General features: G+C 37.1%; 1 protein-coding gene across 2 annotated transcripts in view; it reads left to right on the top strand.

Moving 5' to 3' along the window:
• The window catches only part of TOX3 (TOX high mobility group box family member 3), a 74238-nt gene that overhangs the window by 28338 nt on the left and 23270 nt on the right, over positions 1 to 22630 (top strand). For both annotated transcript variants that reach the window (XM_041400677.1, XM_041400676.1), the window contains exon 2: positions 20793 to 20858. In XM_041400677.1, the coding sequence (XP_041256611.1) occupies positions 20793 to 20858 (66 nt within the window). The remainder of the gene's footprint in view (positions 1 to 20792; positions 20859 to 22630) is intronic.

Below are 22630 nucleotides of genomic sequence, written 5' to 3'. Positions count from 1 at the left end.
CACAAATCCATTAACCTGTAGTGATAACCCTGCTGCAAAGACTCGACACAAACAATGCTGCACTGTGAATGATAGAGTTCATGACTGAACTGCATTGGAAGGGGCATTCTGAAAAAAGTTAAGAAAATAGCTTAGAAAAAAGTTAATGAAATTTAAGATGAGTTGCCTGTGGTCAAGGCACAACTGCTTACTGAAGTTTTTACCCAGAGAAAGACTTAATTCCAACTAGAATGTTGTGCTAACCTGTGCATAGCCTAACACAATGTAGAATACTTTTACTTCATTTTATGAAGGTCTTCAGCAAATACTTTTGCAGGTTGCTTCAGTGTCACTCTGTCTTGAAGAACTGAAGAGCCTCTTCATCACCAAGAGCCATGGAATAATTCTGGCATGACAGATGATGGTGTTGGTAAAGCTGACATTATCATAGCACATCGTCATCACTTTGGATGAGACATTCCCCAGCACACATCAGCTATAGATGAAAGTATGCTTAATTTCTTTGACTCTCCTTCTTGGAATATCTGTTGATTTCTTGTTTTTGGTTTTGTTTTTTTTTCCCTTCTCAACTTCAACAGATAGGAATTCTTCATATATATGTATATATATATATATATATATATATATATATATATATATACACATGTATGTATGTTTTCTTGGTAATAGATTAATTGATTGGATTTTTTTCTTAGGTCTTCAGAGACCTAAGGATAGTTTCCCTGGCATACCTTACACTTTCATGTACATTGTATCTCTTGCTACACATAGGATCATCTTTAAAGCTGTGTTGAGATCTCTCTCACTCTTGTTTTTGTTAGCAAGTTCTTTGAAAACTGTCTCAGTCCTCTCTTTTTCCTTGTATTGTGTTTTGATTTTTATAGCTCCCAACCTTGGCAAAGCACTTTTTTCAATCTCATCACTATCAGGCCCCCTTCAGGAAGTGATTACAGTAAAATATTGAAAAGTCATTGTCATCCTGTAAACAGAGACTCCATTTACAGCAGTTTGTTTCATTATTAACTCGATATTAATCTTTTGGAGGAAGTCACCTCAGACAAAGAGAATTGAAAGATAATGGACTTGTGGGTGATTTTGAAGACCATTGGATCTACAAGCTCATCTTTCCAAGTTGCTTTGTGCTGAGAATCAGCTCTCTGCAGCAGTCATAGACTGACTCACTTGTGAAAGCCCCCTGTGAGGATCTCTGTCCTCACAGAGACATTTGTTCATTCTTGAGAATAATCTGTTCATTCAGAGAAAATGACTGAGGCCATGTCATCAGTGAAGGAAACGTGACAAACTCGGAGCTTGGAATTGATGCAGAGAAACGGAAATCTTCATCGTCTCAGACAAGCAAGAAAAGAGCCCATCCCATTATTTTCTTTCCAAAGAGAGGCTCAGTGTGTGTTGATAAAGTCATTTGCAGTCACAGATGAGAAGGCAGGTAGTACCAGTACAATGTAATACTGGCTCAGGTGAAACCGCATGCCACTGATGGCTTTCTTGTGAATTGTCTGTGTCTCAGAAAAGCCTGGTGAAAGTCTTGCCAGGAATTGCTGTGCAATTCCTCTAATGCTGATGTAGGAACATGTAATAGTGATTAAAAAGAAGCTGAGATCAGCATTCCAACTTAGACTCAAGCATTCCTTCTATTGTGCATGGAAGCACAACACCTTGTCAGCAATTACTTATTACCTGTAATGTCTTCTGAGGTCAGGAAGTCAAACGTACCTACCACAAGCACACCTGCACGAGGCCTTGATTTTAAATGGCACATCTCTCAGTAGTTTTTCTTGACTATACTTTTGGCAATATTTTCAGCTTTTCAGCAACATTTCTGATACTTGTAGGACCCACTGAAAAATTTTGGCAGGGGATAAATATTTGATTGCTTTTAAAAAGAAAAGTAAAAATTGTAGTGGTATAAATCCAGCTTAGCATCACTGAAATGCCTGTCCATGAATGCACTCTATTTGGTTTATATAAAAGTCATGTCTGTTCTTGTTTTGGTGATCACAGTGAAATCCATCTGAACCCTGTATCAGGAGTACCTATCTTCTGTTTGATTCTGCAGTCTTCACTTGAATTCAGCAATGTGTCCCTGGATGAGTAAGTCCCTGGTGTGCTTAGCAGCTGCATGGAACCACTCATGTAAGACCTGATCAACATGAAAAAGGGTTGAAGAACTTACTGCCTAAAAGAAATCTATGTGGTTATATTTTAATTGCTACATTACCATGACAGTCTACAATATTTATAATTCTAAAGACTTATTTGAAACAAGAAAGATAAGCTGCTTGTATGCAATAGAAAAGAATCAATACATCAGATGCTTGTCAGATAAACATTGCAGAGCTAACCTAATGAAGGTATTGCAATTGCATGAATGTCTGAGATAGTTTTAATGTCAAAAGCTTAATGCCTTTTGGTGCTTTTAGCTTTTCTGATTTCCCTAAATGATCATAAAGTTATGAAGTTTTTTAAGGAAGTTGCTAAAAATCCTGTTAGGAGCTTTTTATTACACTGTCAAAATCATGTTGAATTGGTATTCATTTTCACTATTACAGAATAATCAAATTTGTGCTGTTACAGTTGAAAAAGGAAATAATGAGGATGTAATGTAACACTGCTAATGTGATGAAGCATTCTTACTCTGCTGGATATAGCATGCTCTGGCTGTCTGTTCCAGCTTTCTTCAACAAGTGATTGAGGGAGGAAGTGGAGGGTGTTCCATTTGTGGCATGAGGTTACACACATTCTGATTTCAGCATGTAATTGTGTTCTGATGGCAGAAAGGGTGATGGTTTGCCCACTTGTGCTTCCTGCCAGGCTGTGGTTTGGTTCTGGGCTGTGAGGACACAACAGCCAATATGTTCCTGCCATCACACATTCGGTACTGTGCTCTCCTGCTTTACTTGTGACAAGCAGCTCATGGTTCTCTCTCCAGAATAAATGGCTCATATATTCTTTTATGTTCATCTGAGGGTTTTTTTTCCAAAAGGGAGTAAAGCTTTTAGAGTGTGTTGTTAAAAACTCCAAGCAGCCCCCTAAAGGTTCAGATCTGACAGGGATGTTAGGAGGCAGGTCAAGTGACTGCCTAATGAAGATGAATGGAGAAAATTGCTGGTACAAGAATCACGTGGTGGGCGCTTAGCCCAGGTTGCTGAAAGTGTGATGGAATCTCACAGCTTCATTTATCAGTGTCATATTTGGGCTAAAAGTGAGCAGTATTGTTCTCATTTCTTCCAGATGGATAGGTCAACTTTAATATTTATTGCTCTTGTAGAACATTTGTTTGATGTATTTCCATTAGCTAGGCAATAATAGAAAAGCAGTGGAGAGAAACATAAAACAGCTCCCTTCCTCTTCTGAAATATGGCATACCCTAATGTGTAAATATTTCTGAGACTGCCACAGATTTTAAATTTTTTTTATTTATTTGATAATATGATCATATATATTGAGGAATTTTAAAAAAATAATGGAAAAAACCACATTGACGAAATACCAAATATTTAACTTTTGGTTGTGATTGTTAATCTTTTAAATTTCTCTGAGCTTATAGAGCTTTTCAGGAGAGGCTTTTGCATAAGAATGTCAGCAAGGGGGAGAGAGAAGACACAATAACACTGTATTTGAAGGACTATTATAAGTCTGGAAGTATTCTAGCAAAATCAACTTAAAATATTTGATTTCTAAAAGGGAATACAAAGATGTTTATTTCTGTCTTTTTTTTCCCTTAATTTCTGTTGTTGCTAATTACTTTCTCTATGATGGGAAAAGACTACCTAGTCTGGGTTGGTGTAGAATTTAAAATAAATAAAGGATTTAACCATTACAAAATGGTGGCTTGTAGCTGGTAGTGGTACGCTGTGGTTGCTGCTTATGAACTTATTTTTTTTCCATTTATTGGAATTAGGTTCAAGGCGTTTGACATATATTATTTTATACTATAGAAGAAAACTTAGCTGTTTGTGAAGCAGGTGTTGTGTTAAGTGCACTGCAAACATCCTAGCCATATGTTTCTATAATTTAAATTAATTTGGTACAGTCATACTGTTAATCTTTAGTGACTTGTTGATTGGCATTTTGCAGACATATTTCTGGAAGGCACCCAATACCATTTTCTGTAGCCTTTCTGGCAGTAGCAGAGAGTAACATTTCCACAAATTGGAATCTTGTACAGCTCTGGGAAAGGAGCCAAGATTTAAATTAGACAATAACCTCTGCTCTGTATATAGCTTCTATTCTTCAGCTGTAGGGAAAGTGATTTGTTTAATACAGTCAGCTCTGTAGCATATAATAGACTGATATATGAGTCACTCCTTGGCAATGTGTGTTTCTTAAATTTATATAGATTGAACAACTAGTTGGTAATGTACTTAGTTACAGTTGTGCAAACAATAACTATTAGCAGAGCTGAAGAGACCTAGAAAAAATTGTGTTTGCTTGGTGTTTGCTGGGGATTCTGCAGAACTGTTGGATTTTAGAACAATTCTTCTCTTCAGATGCAGAGGATACAATTTCATAATCATGAGTATTCTTTGAGCTTGGAAAATCAATAATAAAGCTAATAATAAAGCTTTTATATCAGAGTTGAATATTTTTAATGTTTTGTATATGGACATGCGTTCCTTAAAAATGAAACTTAGCATCAGTCTGTTACAGCTACATAATTACATTGCAGCTCTTTTTGGTTTGCCCTTGTATGTTTTTTTTCTGTCTTCATGTAAAAAATCTGTTGCTGTCAATTGATACCTGTGAATGCAAAGAATTCTTTTCTTTCCAAACAGCAAGAATCTTTTCTTTAAAGGAGAGCTCTTTACACCATTCAGTTCATGTTTATTTAAAAGCTTAAAATCTTTAGAGCAAATCTCACTTTTTGTCCAACAGAAAATTGATTTTGCTAACAAAAGTGATGTAGGCTTGTAAGAGAATATTCAGAAATATGCAAATAAGTACAGATAGAAATCTGTGTGAGCAGCTGAACAAAGCAATCAAATTTTTCTCATTGAAAGTTTGTTTAGCTCTGCTGTGAACGTTTTTGAACAAAATTATGAACTACTGTTAGTGAAATGCTTCTTTTTATAGGAAAAAGGGGCATTCTTTTTTATCAGAACTATTTTTAATACTCTGCAATTTTTCTGCGAGGTCTTATATTTACAAAATAAAGCACATTGTAAATATTGAACAATAGACAGATACATTTCCTAATAGTTTATAATACGATGCGTATTCTGGGTGGGTTCCAAGCAGCAGTTAGTACAAATGAGATGCCAATCAAAATTATTTTTGCAACTATAACCTGTTATAATGCAGTTTCTTATCTGAAACCTCAACTTGATATAAACCAGATCTCTTTTCTTAAGCTTTAACTGTTACATGAATAATTTCCCTTGTCCTGAACTAATCCTGCTTCTGTCCTGTAAGCTTCTTGCTAGTGCATGGCAGCAAAGTATAATTTATCTAGAGGTTATATAAATCTTAATAATCACTACTTCCATGATGTAGTCATGTGCATTTCTTTTTCCTTATTCCGGGCTCAGTTGTACACAGAATTTTTGATGTACTTCAGTGAGTCAGATTTGCACATCCAGCATGTCCCTTCTGGGCCATCTCTCTAATGATTCAGCTTCGGTGTAAAAGATGACTTTTTTAAAAAGTCCCCTGATGGCAGTGAAATGAATACTTAAAATTCTACCATTTCTATTGGTGAAAAAATGTGTGGTTTCACAGTGTGCCATGTTTGTCACTGCTGTTAGTTCAATGTGTTTCTTCATCTACTCTTCATTTCTGCCCCAGGTGAAAAAGAATCTTTAATTTCATTTATCTCCCCAAATTCTATGTTTCATTTTTTTTGCAGTGGGGCCTGAAATAAGTTGTGTCAGCATAAGCAAAGGTGTACTGAGTTATAGAGCAAATAACTGAGTAAGCAAGTGGGTGGAGGTTTGAAGCATGATGCACGCTGAGATATTCTCTGGCACTTGAGGTCACTTAGCATCATTTCTGCTGGTGGCAGTGCTGACATCAGGAGTTTGAGTCACTGGAATGTCTTTTAGTTTGGTTCCCACTGCTGCTGATATAACCATTTTATTGTTGCATGGCATATAACCTATTTTTGGAAGCAGGAAATGCTGTGAATCTCCTTCTTTGTTGACGATGGCCACTCTAAATGTTGATGATTCTGTTCATAGGACCCAAGAACTTCTGTCATGGGGATTGTGTGAGATTGTCACTTTAAGATTTTGATAATAAAAAAATCTATTAATGAAGTTGAAGGGCTGTGATATTCTCAAGCTGAACACAATTCATATCTTTGAAGCAGTCAGGGATTACTGAGCCAGTAGCATGGGCTGTGCTTCTGAGGGGAGGAAAAGACTGGAAACAGGCCTGAATTTCCCTAAATTTATGTTTATGAAGGAAAACATAGGAAGAGTGAAGACTGTAGAAAGAGAATTTACAATTGACAATGGTGAAGGGTTTATACTCCTTTGACACTTTTCACACATGCATGGTGTAACAATATGCAAAAACTTTTTCCTTGTCTCAGAAGATGATATATTTATATGTCGACATGAAAATTGATAACCCTTTTATTTTTTTATAGTACTTATTTTAGTTACAGCTGATACTCCATTTACTGGAATATGACACAAAACCAGCACCACCATCTGAATCAAGTGGCACAGCCTGATTTATGCTGGCAAATAACCCTTCAGTGTTTTTCTCCCTGGTAAATACCACAGCAGGTTTCTGATTTTTCCTAGGTAATTCTTATACAAATTATTGTTTAAATTTTGATTTGATGAGAGGTGCGAGGGTTTGGGGGTTTGGTATGTAAACAGAAGCAGAGGGGTTTCTTACAACCAGTGCTTTGTAAGGCTGGAATGAAGATGAGGTTACAGCACTGAAGAGTTTCCTGTGTCCCTTGGAATCTGTCCTTGGTGGTTTGGGTGGTGCTAAGGAAGGTCGCATGTGGAAATGTGTGAAGTGTCATCACAGCATGTCACTCAGAATTTCTCATGGCTGTATGTGAACTTAGACATGGACAACTGTTCATGGGCAGGAGAAGGAAAAACTGTGAGATTGTGTGGGGGGCAAAGGAAAGAGACCTCTTTGCTCTAGACCTCTTTACTGGTGGCCTGGAATTATGAGATTAATTTAAATTTCATATTTGCTGTTACAACCTGTCCATTTTTTCAAAATATGGAAAAATGGCATTTATATGAAAATGTGGGTAAAAAATGTGTGCCTTGAATTGTTACTAGATGCTCTCAAAATCATGCTTATAAGGTATTACAAAATAAAAATATTTTTCATTAAATTTTGAACATTTTTCCTTTCTGTGTTAATCTTTCTTCAAGTTATTTAAGTCTCACTTTAATCCCTTATGTGTTTCAGTCTATCTTTTTCATATCTATCTGATAATCTAATTGTTATTATCCTGTTCTGATAGTCATTGTCTTACTATGCTTTTCTATGGGTCTTTATTCCACACTTTCTCTGCCTCCTAGTACCCAGCACTTGCACAGCATTTCATAAAACTTGTATATCTTTTTATTCCTCTTCAAACCATACTATGTATATTGTATTTGACGACTCACTTCTTCCATTAAAATGCATTTATTTTTCTTCACCAGTTTTGAAAATACAGTTGAGCAACTTTGTTTTGATGACCAAAGGAAATCTCTTTCACTGGAAAACTGCTATAATTCCAAGACAGATCAGGCAAGCAATTACAGGCAGAACCATTAGTGTGAGGATGGCTTTGTTTTGGGATTTTCTAAATCTAAAATCACTGGACAATTATTATCAGAAACTGTTCTAAATGCTTGTACAAATTAACAGAAAGCAATTAATTATAATAACATTTATTTTTAACTGACACATATTTATTTTTCCTACCTTTGTTAGTATTTTCCTCTTTTGGCAGCAAAAAGCTGCCAAAACATCACATGCTTTTTTACCCCTTTCCTGCCTTCTCCATTACATTAACACTAACACTGTGCAGCGTTTCCCAATTCAGGTAGAAAAAGTGACTGAGAAACTTCATGGTAGAGCAAAATCACCCCAGTTCGGCAGATGATGAGCAACCAACTGAATGGATTTCCTGTGATTTGTTCTCTCTGTGAACAGGCAGAGCAATTTGCATGTTTTGTGCTCCTTTGCATGGTTTTGAATAGTTTCATTGGCTGACTACAACTGGATGTGCGATTTGAAGTTTTGAACCTTCACACAGCTTTGATATCACAGAGGCATCACAATGTCTGTGTTGTAAAACTTGGCTAAAGTTATTGTGTGATCCAAAATACAATATAGTAATGAAACAGCTGTAACCCTGAGTGTTTGGGAAACAAAACCCTGAATATACAGGATTTTGTGAGAGTGCCCTGACTCCAGGACTCACTTCTTGTGCCCACAGATTTCTGATCTCTGGGAAATTTTCCATTCTAAAAGAGGGATGGAGTGGTAGGGTTCAAGATACAAAATAAAATTAAGAGAACTCCCAGAAGTTTGCAGTTAGTTGTAGCAGTCATCTGCCTACCAGAAGCTTGTGGTTATGGTGCAAAGTATTACTTGGTTCTGTCAGAGTGGTTTCTGTATCAAAAATACTATCTCAGGGACACCCAAAGAAATGTTTTTGGTAGAGCTCAGATCATGTCATCAGCTGACAAGGAAAAAGAGTGTTACATGTATATAAACTTGTGGCTTTTCTGATTTGACATCCATTTATCAACCTGGCTTGGAATTAACAGGTATCTCTAGGAATATGTTGCATAGTTTCTAACATTTAGGCAAAGAAAGTTCATGAAGAGATTACAGCTTTTCTACATCTACTGATTATGATTACAGTTCATGCATCTACTTTGAATTCATGCTAAAGCTACATCTGATCATTTTAAATTCAACTAAGAAGTGTTCAACTTCTTGCACATCTTTGATATGAATAGCATGAGACTGAATTATCTCAGTCCACTAAAGTAGGAGAATATATTCAGAGTGTGAGTTGTGAGCTGTGGAACAGCTTGGCAGCAGAAATGCCACTAGGATCTGGTGTCTCTCATACTTCAAGAAAAGAAATGCAAGAATTTGCATGTATCAAAGCTTGTGCTTGCTTACATCAAGACATGAAGGGCAGTACTTGACTGTTCAAGTGAGCTTTTATTACAATTTTTAGTTTTATATTTAAAAACTTTGGTTTTTCTATGGCATCTGAAAATTATGAGAACGAATTACTGGTGGGCTTTTTAATATGCACTTAATTCTAACACTAATTACTCATTAGTATTTTGACACACCAATGCTGAAGATCACCTGAAGACTTGAGAGCCTGGTTTTGTGATGGTGCCAGGCATTTCCAGCCCTGCACATGTGTGAGATGCTTTATAGAGAATCTCCATGTTAAAATATCTGGATTTTCCTAATATGAAGGTTTGACTGATACTTTATTCATTTCATTTGTCATAAATGGAATTTGCTGTGCATCCTTTGTGTGTCCTCGACTCTCAGCTGAACCTCAGGGGGTGCAATCAATATCAGAAGTAATTTCTGTGCCCACTTTCAAGAAGAAACACAGTGACCCAATTAACTGAAGAAAATTCTACACTGTAGTAATGGATGAAAATGCAATTAAAGTAGGTTACTCACCTACAAAATAAAGTTTCTCCTGCCCAAAATGTTGCCTTTAGGTTGGAATGAAACAGTGGGAAGCTAAAGATAGATAAATTAAGCCTGATTAGTCTCTGTGGCATAAATTAGGAATACAAACCAGCCTGAGGGATTATTCCGCTCTTAAATTTAATTCTCCTGTACTGTTATTTCAGAGCATTGCATCCAATTCCATCTTGAATGTTTAAATAAAGTCAGATGCTGCTGAAGACTCTCCAGAGGCCTCCCTGCTGTGGGACTTGTAATGATGCCCCAACTAAAAACAGTGGAGAAATCCTGCAGGTTTCAGGTTGATGTGAAATAAAGGAACAGGAGGAAGTGATGTGTTACGTGCCAGTTTACAAAATACATCTCTGATCTATGTTGTATTAACACATGTAAGTTTTCCAAACTGAAAAACGTCATCACCTGAGGAACATTTGAGGGTGACTGGCACCAGGTCTAGTGCTGGGGTTGGGGCATTTCTGAGTGGCTTTCCTCAATTTCTCCTCAGAGTATTTGTTTAATAAGAGCAGTTACATCCCACAGGCTGTCTTTGCAATGGACTTGCTTTGTACAGCCTTGCACATGGTGCAGTAGAGTTAACAGAGACTTCAAAAAATGCTATTTATCTATTTGGTTATGATTAGTGCTTCTAAAGTGGAAAGTATTTAATTTCATTTAAAAATGCAGGAACTCATGGTATCAACATGGCTGAGAGCTGAGATATTTAAGATTTTATGCATGTACTGATTTTAGACTGAAAGTATCTTGACTGATCCTCCATTATGATTATTATAAAATGTCTACATCTGCCTCACCCTTTCTCTATCAATTTTGCATTTAAAACTTGATATAATTTTCTAGTGTAGTAGAGCTGATTCACAGTCTAGAATGGAATTTACAATTTTCACTGAAGTGAGTGAAATTTGATATAAGATTGTAAGAAAAGCTACTTACAGCCCCAATTGCAGTATAATCACATCACTTTAAATTCATGTGCGAAAATGTTACAGTAATCTTGAATATAGTGATGTAAAAGTATTTCTTGGGATCCGAAGTATAAAATGCTGTCATTATGCTAAGAAATGCTTAGGTTCAATGCTTAGACAGTTTATATAAAATAAAGGGGGGGTAGACATGATTAACAGCTTGATTATATGAATTTAATGCCTCAAAGAAGGAAGTGAAACAGAAATGTTCATATGGCAAAACCATTTCTGTGTTTATGTGTTTACCTCCTGAAAAAACCCAACCAAACAAAACTCCCTGTAGGAATATCCCTTGCAGCAGTTGAAGTGCTGGGGGTAAAGGTGTGCTCAGAGGTGTGAGAGGGGAGTTAAAGAAGGGCTCTTGATGCTGTCCTTGGTGCCTCGGGGCTGCTCCCTCTCAGGACCTCGCTGTCTCTCAGGTCCTTGGGTTGGCTGGGGGACTCCTGTCCCTGAGCTGGGTGTGAGGCAGTGGCTGCAGCCATGTCACCAGGGCTCCATGTCACCAGTGTTCCATGTCACCAGGGCTCCATGTCACCAGGGCTCCATGTCACCAGTGTTCCATGTCACCAGGGCTCCATGTCACCAGGGCTCCATGTCACCAGTGTTCCATGTCACCAGGGCTCCATGTCACCAGGGCTCCATGCCACCAGTGCTCCATGTCACCACGGCTCCATGCCACCAGGGCTCCATGTCACAACCTCTGTCGGACCAGATAGGAGGGGCAGCCCCAGCATCAGGGCCACACACTTGGTTTGGGTCCTTTTTTCAGATTATTTTGTGGGTGTGTTGGAGGCTGTTCTGAGAAGTTGTCCATCTTCCGTTTGGTAAATGTCTGGAGAAAAGAGCCATTTCCATCTTCTCACAGGACTGTGGAAAAGCTCACTTGTGCTTTAGCTTTGCGTAATTCTTTAGAGCAGCTGTGTAAAAAGAGCATATTGTAACTGCCATATGTCCTCAGATGTCGTCAGAAATGAAATCTTATGTAGAATTTCAGCTGTTTAAAATTATGTGAAATACATATCAAATGGGTGACGTGAAAACTGCATGTGTGAGAAGTCCTTTGCTCATGTGGAATCAAGATTGCCCCAGAGTTGTAGAAAAATACATACAAACAGGAGCAATATAAGTTCTTTTTTTGATTTTAGCAATATTTCCCTTCTATGACATTTATGCCTAATCTGGTTTATTGTAGCAACAAGTATGTGCTCATGAGAGTGGCTGGGAAAATAATTTGGTAGTTCATCACTGCAAACACATCTAGGTTAGAAAGCAAGGCAAGAAAACACGTTCTTTAAATTCTTTAAATATTCATATATTTTTAAACAAAGACTTAAGCTACAGTGGCCTCTCCTTGGCTTTATAACTGAATATCTTAACATCTGGTATCTTTCTGTGTTTCAAGCTTCAGGCAACAACAGGGTGTGATAATAGGGAATGTACTTCAGACCTATGGGAAGTAACATCTGTAGATCTTGTAAGGTCTTTTTAATGTGAAACTCAGTGGGTTGGTCTCAGTTTGATATTTGTATTATCCTTGTACAGAGGAGAAGTAGTCTTAGCATGTGTAGGAAGACAGAGGTATTCCCAGAATCTCTGTTTGAGTGTCCATTTTATTACCTTTGAATGCACAGCTGCACAGACTGTGGACAGACATTCTTGTCTACAAAGAGTCAAAATAGTAAGTTAAAACTCTTTGACCATGTAACAGCAAAATTGTTGGTGTGTCTGTCTTGGAGAACACTATCCAGATTCCGACTAATTTTATAACACCTTAATCTTGTATAAATATTAGGACCAGGACTGCTCTTTGAACCATCTTTTAATATGCATGCATTTAAATACGGAATAAGTACCATTAACAGTCTGGTGTATATTGAATTGCCTTGACTGTCAGCCAGCAGAATAATACTGTGCATATTCATACAAAGTTACTTCTTGCATATAAAAACATTTATAGAATGTGTCCTTCTTAAGATATCTGAAAATGTCTAACATGAGACCATTAAATATTCCTTTCACTACTGTTCCCAAGACTTGTTCAGTTTCACACTTTGCAAAATATTATTCAGTTACAGTTTTTGGCTCTGGAATTCACTGAAGGACTTCATATTAAAGCATTTGGCTGGAATCACAGAGATTAAGTCAGTGCTTTTTATTGTTATTGTTAAAGTTTTTATTTGCTGGCTGAAAGCTTTTAAAGTAACTTCAAATGTTTCCATTCTAATTGCTTTCCAAAAATTTTAAATCTGTACTATCTGCAAGCAGTGTGTCTGATGGATATTGAGACAATATTAAAAAACTATAAATGTCCTTTTTCTTTTGTATCTTACTCAAATATTTCATCCCACTGAGATTTTTTTTTGGCTCTAAGAAGAGCTAGAGAATATATATGTGTACATATATATATATACAGGCATAGCCTCACTTATATAAGGATATATATAATAATTAGTGTGGCAGATGTTTAAGACTCAAAAATTGGAATCTAAATGGACCCCGAATTAAAAGCTTAAAGATTTTAAATATCAAAAGACCGTCACATGTATGATTCTACACATATTTATGAAGAGGTTCAATAATTAACGAAACACTAACGAGATCATTCATTTGTCTAAAATTCAGGACTGAGAATGTGACAGCAAAGATGGGTACTTTAAACTTTTGTGCTCCTCTCTGTTGGCTTGTTGATCATCAGTGATGTGGCTGTAAGCAAATGCAGCTCTGTGGCATGAAATCCACTACAAGAACTCCTTTGGTTCTCTACAGGGTCTGCATTCCCTCCAGGTCATTGCAGGATCTTGATATGGTGTGATAGAGAATCCTGATGGGGAAGAAATGGAGAGAAATAACTGCTGTGTAGCGGGTTCTGGTGGCCAGGGTCACCAAGGCTGACACTTCCTGGGTTGCTTTTCACAAGTCTATGAAGACATGTCCTGATTTCTAGGCAGATCCTTGCAGGAAATTAACCCTCTTCCAGAAGTCATGAACTACTGAAAAGAAGAAAACACTGTAATCTGTCTCAGCAAGCAGATTGCTACTGTAGTATTCTGTAAAAATAACTAATCTTAAATTTGTTCTGAAATTATGAACAGAAAGTCACAAGTATAAACTTGGCATCCATAGTACATGTTACCTAGTGGTCCACTATTTCATGAAAGTGTTCCAAAATGATATCTCCTGCTGACAGAAGGACTGTCCCTACCCTTGTGTGTACACACACAAAGCAGTTTGCTGTTACATGAAATGGGATACCTTTTGTGCTTACTGATGTGCTCAGAGGCTGACCCAAATGTCTTCTGCCTGCATCTGGTCCAACTCCATCTCCTTTATGCTCAGTGGCTCTACCCATAACCTCCTAGAGCTGCCTGTTGTCTGTGGTGAATCATTGGCATCCTGCCAGAGGAGTGAGTCCCAAAATTTCTGTGGGTACTGATGTAGTGTCAAAATCAAGGCTACCATTTTGCATTCATGCTGAGATAAAATTTCTTCTTCATTTGAAAGGTTTAAAACAATGCTTCATTCACTTAAAATGATATAAATACCTAACAGCATTGCTGGTGTGGCACCTGTCAACATTCTGCCTCATCTTTTCTAGCAGCAAAATCACAACAGAATACTTGTATTTTATAAAATAATATGGATATAGTCTACTGCTTCTGAAATATTGAAACTTCCATGAATGACTTTCTCTTCCAGAAAGGAACTCCCTGCTCCTCCTATGAACACATAACAACTTAGGAGTAAAGCCTCTACAGAGATTAACTGGATATCCATCTAGAACAGAAAGAACTGGAGAATTCTTGTATGTTTTTTAATGAGAAAATAAATTGTGCTTTCTAATGAGAACACCCTCAGTATTTAATTTAATACATCTGGTGAGGACATTGCTGTTCATAGATGGTGATAGTTAATACTATTTAAAAAAAAAAAGAAAAAGTCCCCTGTCCCAGTCCTCCTCCCACTCCTTCTAATTCTGCCAGAATAATTTTAGTGTATATTGTTTTGTTTGGAATAATCAGGCTGAAGTAGCATTAGTCCAGCTTCTCATCTTTTAATTACAGACAGTTTATTGTCTATGCTGTCCCACTTTCTGCATGGTTCCCCACCAGCCAGCTAGACTTAGCAATCTCCATTAATTTAATTTGGCATTTCATTCAATCAGACAGGCTGTGAACATGATGAATTTTTTTTTTTAAATAACACAATGCTCATTCTTAATTGATGTCCTTATCAGACATTGTATTTGCCAGAGCTGTAATTATTGGTCAGGCAGCAAAATCAAATCTGCCCAAATGCAGTGAAGATGTTCTCTGGTGAAATTATTAAGATACAGTACTTAGACCTGCAAAGTAATTTAGTTTTGGTCTGTAATTACATCTTTTGGGATTGTTATCTTTCATTTTGCTCATAAGGGTAGTGTAACCTCAGAGGAATTAATTTGCCAAATATGAAGATAAAACTGAGATTCTTGCCATAATGTATATTTGTGCTAGTTGATATTTGAAAACCACAAGTATGCTCACACCATAAAAGAATGATTTTATTAATGGCTATATTTTAAAAATAAGGGTTCTAATTTTACTGCAGAAATGCTGTAAGTGTGATCACTTGAGGGTGCCATTTTCCATAAGCAGTAAATTCACATCAGAAATAATAGAATTTGGATGTGTAACTGCCTAAAATACATGCATAAGAGGACATGCAGTGCTGTGACAGAACTGGTTTAGAGCTTGTTCTACAGGCAGTGAGAATTTTGACTAGAAATACTATCCTGACAAACTTTAAATGTGTATTTTGACTGGACATTAACTAATAATTATGAAAGGACTGCTGATGTCATGATAATTAAGTCCGAATTCTGTATTCCAGTAAGGGTTGGGATATGGTTTTCTTTAATTAAAAAAAAAAAAAAAAAAAAAAGGGAGTAGGGAGTGGATTCTGTCATAACTGTACATTTTTTTATTTATTCTCAGATACATGAGATGTAGTCTTTCTTTGAATATAGAATTGCAGTCATTCCTTTTAAGCAAAATTTAAGTTGATGGATTAGCTATGAGTAGATGACAAAATGTGTTTCATTCCTGTTCTGGATACATTTTAAGTTTTTCATCTGAGACATTTATTCACACATCTGAGACATTTATTCACATTTCATGGTTTTGTTGTTATCCTGTGCTGGAAAAATAATCTTTCCAATGGTGGTTCTTCCTTGAGGTTGCACTATTAAACAGCAGTATTGTAAAAATAATTATTGGGCATATTTAACAAAATTGCCTGCTGAATTAAATTTTCTTTTTGAGTGTAAAAATATTATTATTTAAACATTCAATTTTGTTCTGTTGAGATGCTCAGATGAAAGTTTGTGCTCCTTTATGTGTGGTTTTATGTAGCTTATGTATTTCTGTATTTGACTTCTTGAGCAAATGAATAGTTGGATTAGAATTGCACCACAAGTCAGTCGATTTAAAGGCAGGTTGTAAAAAATACTAATGACTGAACATTGTAAGTAAAATGATTTCTCCATGAAAATCAGTAGCAACATTCTGATTAACTTTTATAAGTTCAAAATGTTATTCTTTGTGTCCATAATAGTAATATCTTCAAATGTTATTTGCTTTAATCTTGAAGCTTTTTTAAATTATTATAGTTTTGTGTTGTGAAGTTCTCTTTTTTCTATTTTATCTCTTGCTATGATGAGTCAATCACAGTTGCTGAAAAGCCCAGAGAGTGGCCATAATTCAACATTTGAGATTTTCTGAAGACTTTTTTAGTTGGAATTCAGACTCAGTGGACATTTAATCACTGATTTTTATCCCAAGCTGACAAGGGTTTTCTGTGGCATTCATCAGAATCCTGCCTTAAAACAACTGCTCATTAGTCTCAGTTTCATAACCAACCAATTTTTAAGCTCTGGCGAGTACAAAGGGTAGTTTGAAAACCCAAATAGCATTGTGCTGTGCCAGTTCCAAGTGCCTTATCCCCTGATTTACAAAAAAATAGCCTAACATTTGGCCCCAGAGGATTGGTCTAAGAACACACACTTGGTAGAAGTGTGGCAGTGATGCAGTTTTTATATCCCCAGTGCTGGGCAGGAGTTGATTGGGTCTTCATTAGAGCATGTGGTGAAGAAGGAGAGGGTGTGAATTTTCCCCTTGCATTACAAACATACAGCCTTGCTAGAGAAGCTGAGTAAGACCAGGTGTTTGGCTTCAGGTCTGGCAGTCAAAGAGAAGAGAAGAGCTTCAACCAGCTATTTTAGAATGAGTGAGTTTTCTGGACATGCTTTATACAAAGTGTTAGTAAACCAAGCATCCAGTCTCATTCCAGTCTTCCTGTCTGTCCAGAGGGATTTCAGTAGTGCCAAGATTCAGGTGCCCTTCCAAAATACAAGAGCAGGGGACTGAACTGTTGTAGTTTTAATGCAGTGATTTGCATGAAGCATGGAAGCTGTGATTCACAGCAAGTTCAGAAGAGGCTTTGTTTGTGTGCAGTTCATTTCCTGAAATGGGCAGATGCCTGTGGTTTCCATGGGTTGGTGGTGGCAGTCAGCTGGGTACTCCCACTTAATGTGTTCATCAAAACTGAAGAGAGAGTTTGAACTGAAATCAAATGAAAAAAATTGTAATGCAATGGTGTGTATTGCCAAAGGAAGCTGGAGACATTTTACTCTTTCCTAGTTACAGAGCAAGGGAGCTCTGAGTTCTTTAAGTGAAAAAGTTTAAGCAAATCCTTGCTAATTGCTTTGGCAAAGTTCTTTGCAAAGCATCCCAACACCATCCCAAAACAGAGACAGCTGGGCTAGGTGCTGTACCTTACTCTTCTTCTGTCCCACGGAAACCTGACAGGTGCGAGCCTCGGGAGTCTGCCTGGGCTTGCCAAATTGCTGGGTCTCCCCTTTAATTTGGATCCCTGCTGGCAACCATACCAATGCTCTGAGCTGTTTATGAGGGGTCAGAGCAAGGGATCCTTAAAAAAATAAAGAGAGAAAAACAAGTCTTTTCACAAAAAATTATTTTACTAAAATAGGCAAGAACCCGTTGTTCTATTTAGAATGATTTATAACTGTTCCCAGCTGATCACAAAGTGTTTCTAAATTAAAAGCCATTAATTATAGCCTTATATAGATACAAAGATATGCAAGAAGTGCTTTGTAATTCCAGCTCTGCACTTCAGGTGAGAGCTTTTTAAATTACTTGGACCATTGGAGCCACCTGCTTGACTAAATGCTGAGGGCCCTGTGTTTCAGTACTCATCAGTGCATTGCAGTGTTAACATTGTTACTGATTTTTCTTATTTCTCCAGGGCAAATACTAATTAATGGATACAATTCACAGCTGATTAGCTGTAGTTTCTTCAGTAATTACATTCGCAGACTAACTGTTCAGAAGAGGATTTCTAACCCAGTTCTTATTTCACTCTAAGCTTAATTTGTTTGTTGAATTGTTTAGGTCCTTAAGATAATAACCATTTTATTTTCTTTTGTTGTTATAGGTACCATTAGATAATATGGAATTTTAATCTTAGAAATACTCACTGATAATTGTTATGAGCCTTCAATGGATTTTTACTTTAGAGACAAAAAATAAATGTGAAGAATATTAGTTGTGATCCATATTAACAAAAGCTGAAATATTCCAGTTTCTGACATCATTGCCTCAGTCATACACAATGGGGTCTTAAATATTACAGCCTAAGAACAGAATGACTTGAAGGATATGTACCTGTATCTTTTAGCTTTGACATTTTTTGTTACATCATTTGCTTCCACAGTCTTAATAAAATGGAAAATTAAATTGTCACTCTCCCCTTGTCTTACTTTAATAAAACAAAAAAGAAGAAAACCACACTGGCAATCAGAAAGCAGTAGCTGTGCTGTGAGCAATATATGTCCATCAAAACAATGTAGAATTTTACTCTTCAAGGAAAAAATCAGCCACTTTTCTGTTTTGAGGCACTGGAGCCCTCAGGATGCTAAGGTCATTAAAATAGGGTAGGGTTTGTCCCCCGCTTATTTATCCAGTGTTAGAGTAATGCTTGCCTAATGTACCTTTGCCCTTAGGTATCCTTTGAAAACTTGATTTCTTTTTTCTTTTCTTTTTTTTTTTTTTTCTGTAGAAAGAACAGCTCAATTCGAGCCATTTGAGTTTTTCATGTAAATCATTCTTAGTTTGCCACTAAGTGACATGAAAAATTCTCTCCTGTCGATCGCACTGTTGAGCTGAAGTAGTGTCTTTGTGCAACAAATCCACACACACATCCCTATGTGCCAAAACAGTCATTTGTATGTGCAATTTTACTTGAATTTTTTAATCTCCAAACATGGGTGACATCTGGGCTTTTAAAAAATGGATGACATTACTTGAGTATCTGCATAGCTGGGGATAACAGAGTTTTAATAGCTATGAGGCAGCCTACATATTGTGCTAAGGCCTCTGTTGCTTAACATGTGTTATAGGTTGAAAGATTCAGAATGATAAGTACACTTGTTACTTGAGAATGAGGGATCTCATCTTGTATTCCTTCCATCCCCTGAGTGTCTCCTAATTTGGTTGATGTCCTGTTTAGTCAATCTGACAATTCATCAGGTACACAAGGCTCCAATTTTTTTCCTTTTTAAAAATTTATTTATTTATTTATTTAAATCTCCTTTTAACTTTGTCTTATTGCCAGAAGTGAATATTTGAGTTTTCAGGGAAAGAGCCTTTCTTGAAAGGATCACTGGTCCCTCCAGTGAGAAACTGGAGAGTCTGAAACATTTCACTGTTAAAAGCAGTCAGGCACCAAGTGGAGCTGTAGCAAATTGAGCTGAAGCAAAGTGGTTTTCCTTTCAGGACAGGTTCAGCTGCTCTGAAAGCACACCAGAATTTCTTGCTTGGAAAGAAGAAGCTGTGCAAGTGCATGGTCACCCATCCCCATGCACTGGCTGCAGAGCTCGTGCTGCTGTTGGGAGTGTTTGCTGTTATGGGGCTGAGGAGGGGGGTCCACCACAATCTGGTAAGATAAGATAAAACAAAGCCTTCCTAAAAATATTTGTTTTATTAAACTAGAAAATGGGAGTTAGGGGAGGAATTCTCAGTGTGGTTTTAGCAGCAGTGATGTGGCAGGGACAGCATGGGGGCTTTTCCCTCCCTTAGCACTCTGCCTTGCACTGTGCCCTGTGCCTGGAAGGAGCAAGGTGCACATGTGAAATGCCTATTTTACTGTAGGTGCCTGACATGCCTGGTGTCTGTTCCTTGAAGCAAAGACTCTGGATGCTTCCCTCCTCTGGGAACATGTGCAAGACTGGTTACCAGCCTACATGCCTTTGGAAGTGCTGTTCAAGGGCATAAGGCACTGTATTGTGCTGATAATTCTCTTTCCTGTCTGTGTTCAGTCTGTAGAAGTAAAAGTACTTCTACAAATGTTCATACTGGAGAACTTGGAGGAAATGACTGGCATTGAAGGAAATCCCTTGTGATCACTGGCATGTGGAATGAGAGTTGCTCCTCAGTGGCAGCAAGGGGCACTGGGCACATCCCGGGTCTTGGTGTCAGACAGTTTCTCTGATTTGCAAAATGTTCTGGTGTTAATGTTCACTGGAAGAGTGGGAGTTCCACTGGAGTGAAAGAGAAACAAAGGGGGATTGTTTGGCTTTTCGATTTTGTGGAAAGAATGGGAATTCAGAAACAGTATTGCAGATTCTCATTCTTCCCCTTACTGGCCTTCAGCTCTTTGGAGCCTGGTCTGCTTGGAGTAGGAACACAGCAGCTACTTCTGGCTGCAGAAATCCTCTGGGTCAGGATCACTGGCAGAAATGTTGTCATGTGCATCAAAAAACATGTAGTAGAATAGAAATGCCTTTCCTGGGGGGTCTCTTCCTAATGGATTCTTTGCTGCATGGGCAAAAAAAGTTGGAGAGATACACATGAATATCTTCCTTGTAAAGACTGGGGGATGCAGAGTATGTATAACAATAATAATAATGATAATGATGTTGTTGAATCCAATTGAATTCTGACTTCAAAGAACATCTGCAAATACTTTTTATCTGTTTGTTGTTTTGGTTTTGTTGTTTTTGTTTTCTTCCCCCAACCTTTTCTATGCCAGTGATGGGGTAAAAAAAAGTTTATCATGGCATACATTAAATCCAAATATTTATTTTTCTTTCAGTTTGGAAACAATAACAACTACATGAACATGGCAGAGGCAAATAATGCATTTCTTGCTGCAAATGAGGTAGATGTTTTTATTTTTTATCTATGGTCATATTCTGCTGTTTGCGGTGATAATTTAACAGACTTTGAATGGATGAAGAGTGAATTTCTGTGTGTTTTATGGAGCACAAAATAAAGACTTTAATGAGAAAGAAAATAACCTGACAGCTCTCCATTACTAGTCAATTTAGCTGTCCATAAGGCTGTTACTTACATAGCATGTCAATAGAAACAAATCTGCTTTATGTATGGAAAAAAATTATGAACAGAAGGAAACAAATAAAAGGCACAGTAGGTGTACACTTTGAAAGCAAGCTTAGTAATAGTCATTACTAGCTAATGTTCTAGTTTTTGTTATCGATACAAATGGTTTAATTTGGGTTCTTAATACTCATATGAGATAGAAAACCAAAGCCAGCTCTGTTGCCTGAAGTGTATGTGCTACATCAAGAAATCTTTTGAATCCAGGATCCACAACAAACTCAGAGGCTGGGCTGGTGGAGCTGGTTGGGTTGTGGAGATGATGTATTTGATCACTGCCTTTGGGAATGGACACAGGAGAAAGTGTGGGAACTCCAGGCTCCATGTATCTGCTAGGTGGGGCCACCTTATAACCAGTTAAAATCAAACACACTAATCCTGACCCCAAGGCCAGACAGAAACTGCCTTTGCTCATCCTTGAAACCCAAGCTCTAACTCCATGCACTGTCTAGCATGTGCACAGCAATATGGAGAACTAGAACTGCTAGAGGGTGATGTCATAAATGATCTTCCCAACATGAGGAAAGGGTAGAAAACCAGGCAGCCCTGATTTTTGTGTTGTAAGTGGGGCTCAGTCACAGGTATTCCTGTGCACTTCTAAAACAGTGACCTCAGAAAAAATAAGCACAAAGGTATAACAATAAATATGTAGGTTAGAATTAAGGGTAGGATTTTATGAATCATTTATACAATGGTCACCATTTCCTTTTACCCAGCAAGACTGCTTAGATAAGGGAATATTATTTGGCAGTAGCTCCAGTGTTATTTGTGATAATGAACACAAACCCCATCTGTAATGACAACATGATGTTTCTTTCTGTAGAATTTCTTTCCTACATTTGAATCAAACATTGATGAAAGCTCTGCTGCCAGCAGCTGTTCAGAGACAATTTAATTCCAGCTGTGATAATTCACCGTGTCAGACATTGGCTGTTATATGTTGATACAACAGTTCTCCAGATTTGCATTTTTATCAAAAGGAACAAATGTTTTGAACATTTCAGTACAGATGGCATTTAACCATGCACACAGGTTTTTAGTGTTTTTTTTTTTAATATATGTGTAAGATATAAATATTTGAAAAGTTAATAACTTTAAAAAATGTGATTGGTAAGATAAATCTCACAAGTGTTATACCATCTTTCGGTCATAACACCACCTTTTCTGCAGTCCCAAATTGCGTGCTATTCAGGCTCTTTTTACAGACTGAATAGCCCAGTGATTTGGATTTAAGGCTACTTCACTAAGGGGCTTGCTTTCTTCTTAAATTACATCTATTTTATTCTCATTCTTATGTCTGTTATATGTTTGTTTTTTTTTTTTTTTTTTTTTTTAAGATATACAGATATATGGATAAATTCTACACCACAGTTAAATTCAGATTTAAAAATATTAAGTTATTCATCAATTTCCTCTCCCATTTGTAGCTATAAGTATTAAGATGAATGCTACCTTTATAAGTAAAAGAATGTATTATTATCTAGCTGTGTTATATATTTCTGCAGATGTCCTGGAATTATTCTGTTAGATGGG

Source organism: Onychostruthus taczanowskii, unplaced genomic scaffold (assembly GCF_017590055.1).
Source record: "Onychostruthus taczanowskii isolate IOZ18803 unplaced genomic scaffold, ASM1759005v1 scaffold18, whole genome shotgun sequence".
In the NCBI taxonomy this organism is placed as follows: domain Eukaryota; kingdom Metazoa; phylum Chordata; class Aves; order Passeriformes; family Passeridae; genus Onychostruthus; species Onychostruthus taczanowskii.
This window is presented reverse-complemented; position numbering and strand designations above follow the sequence as displayed.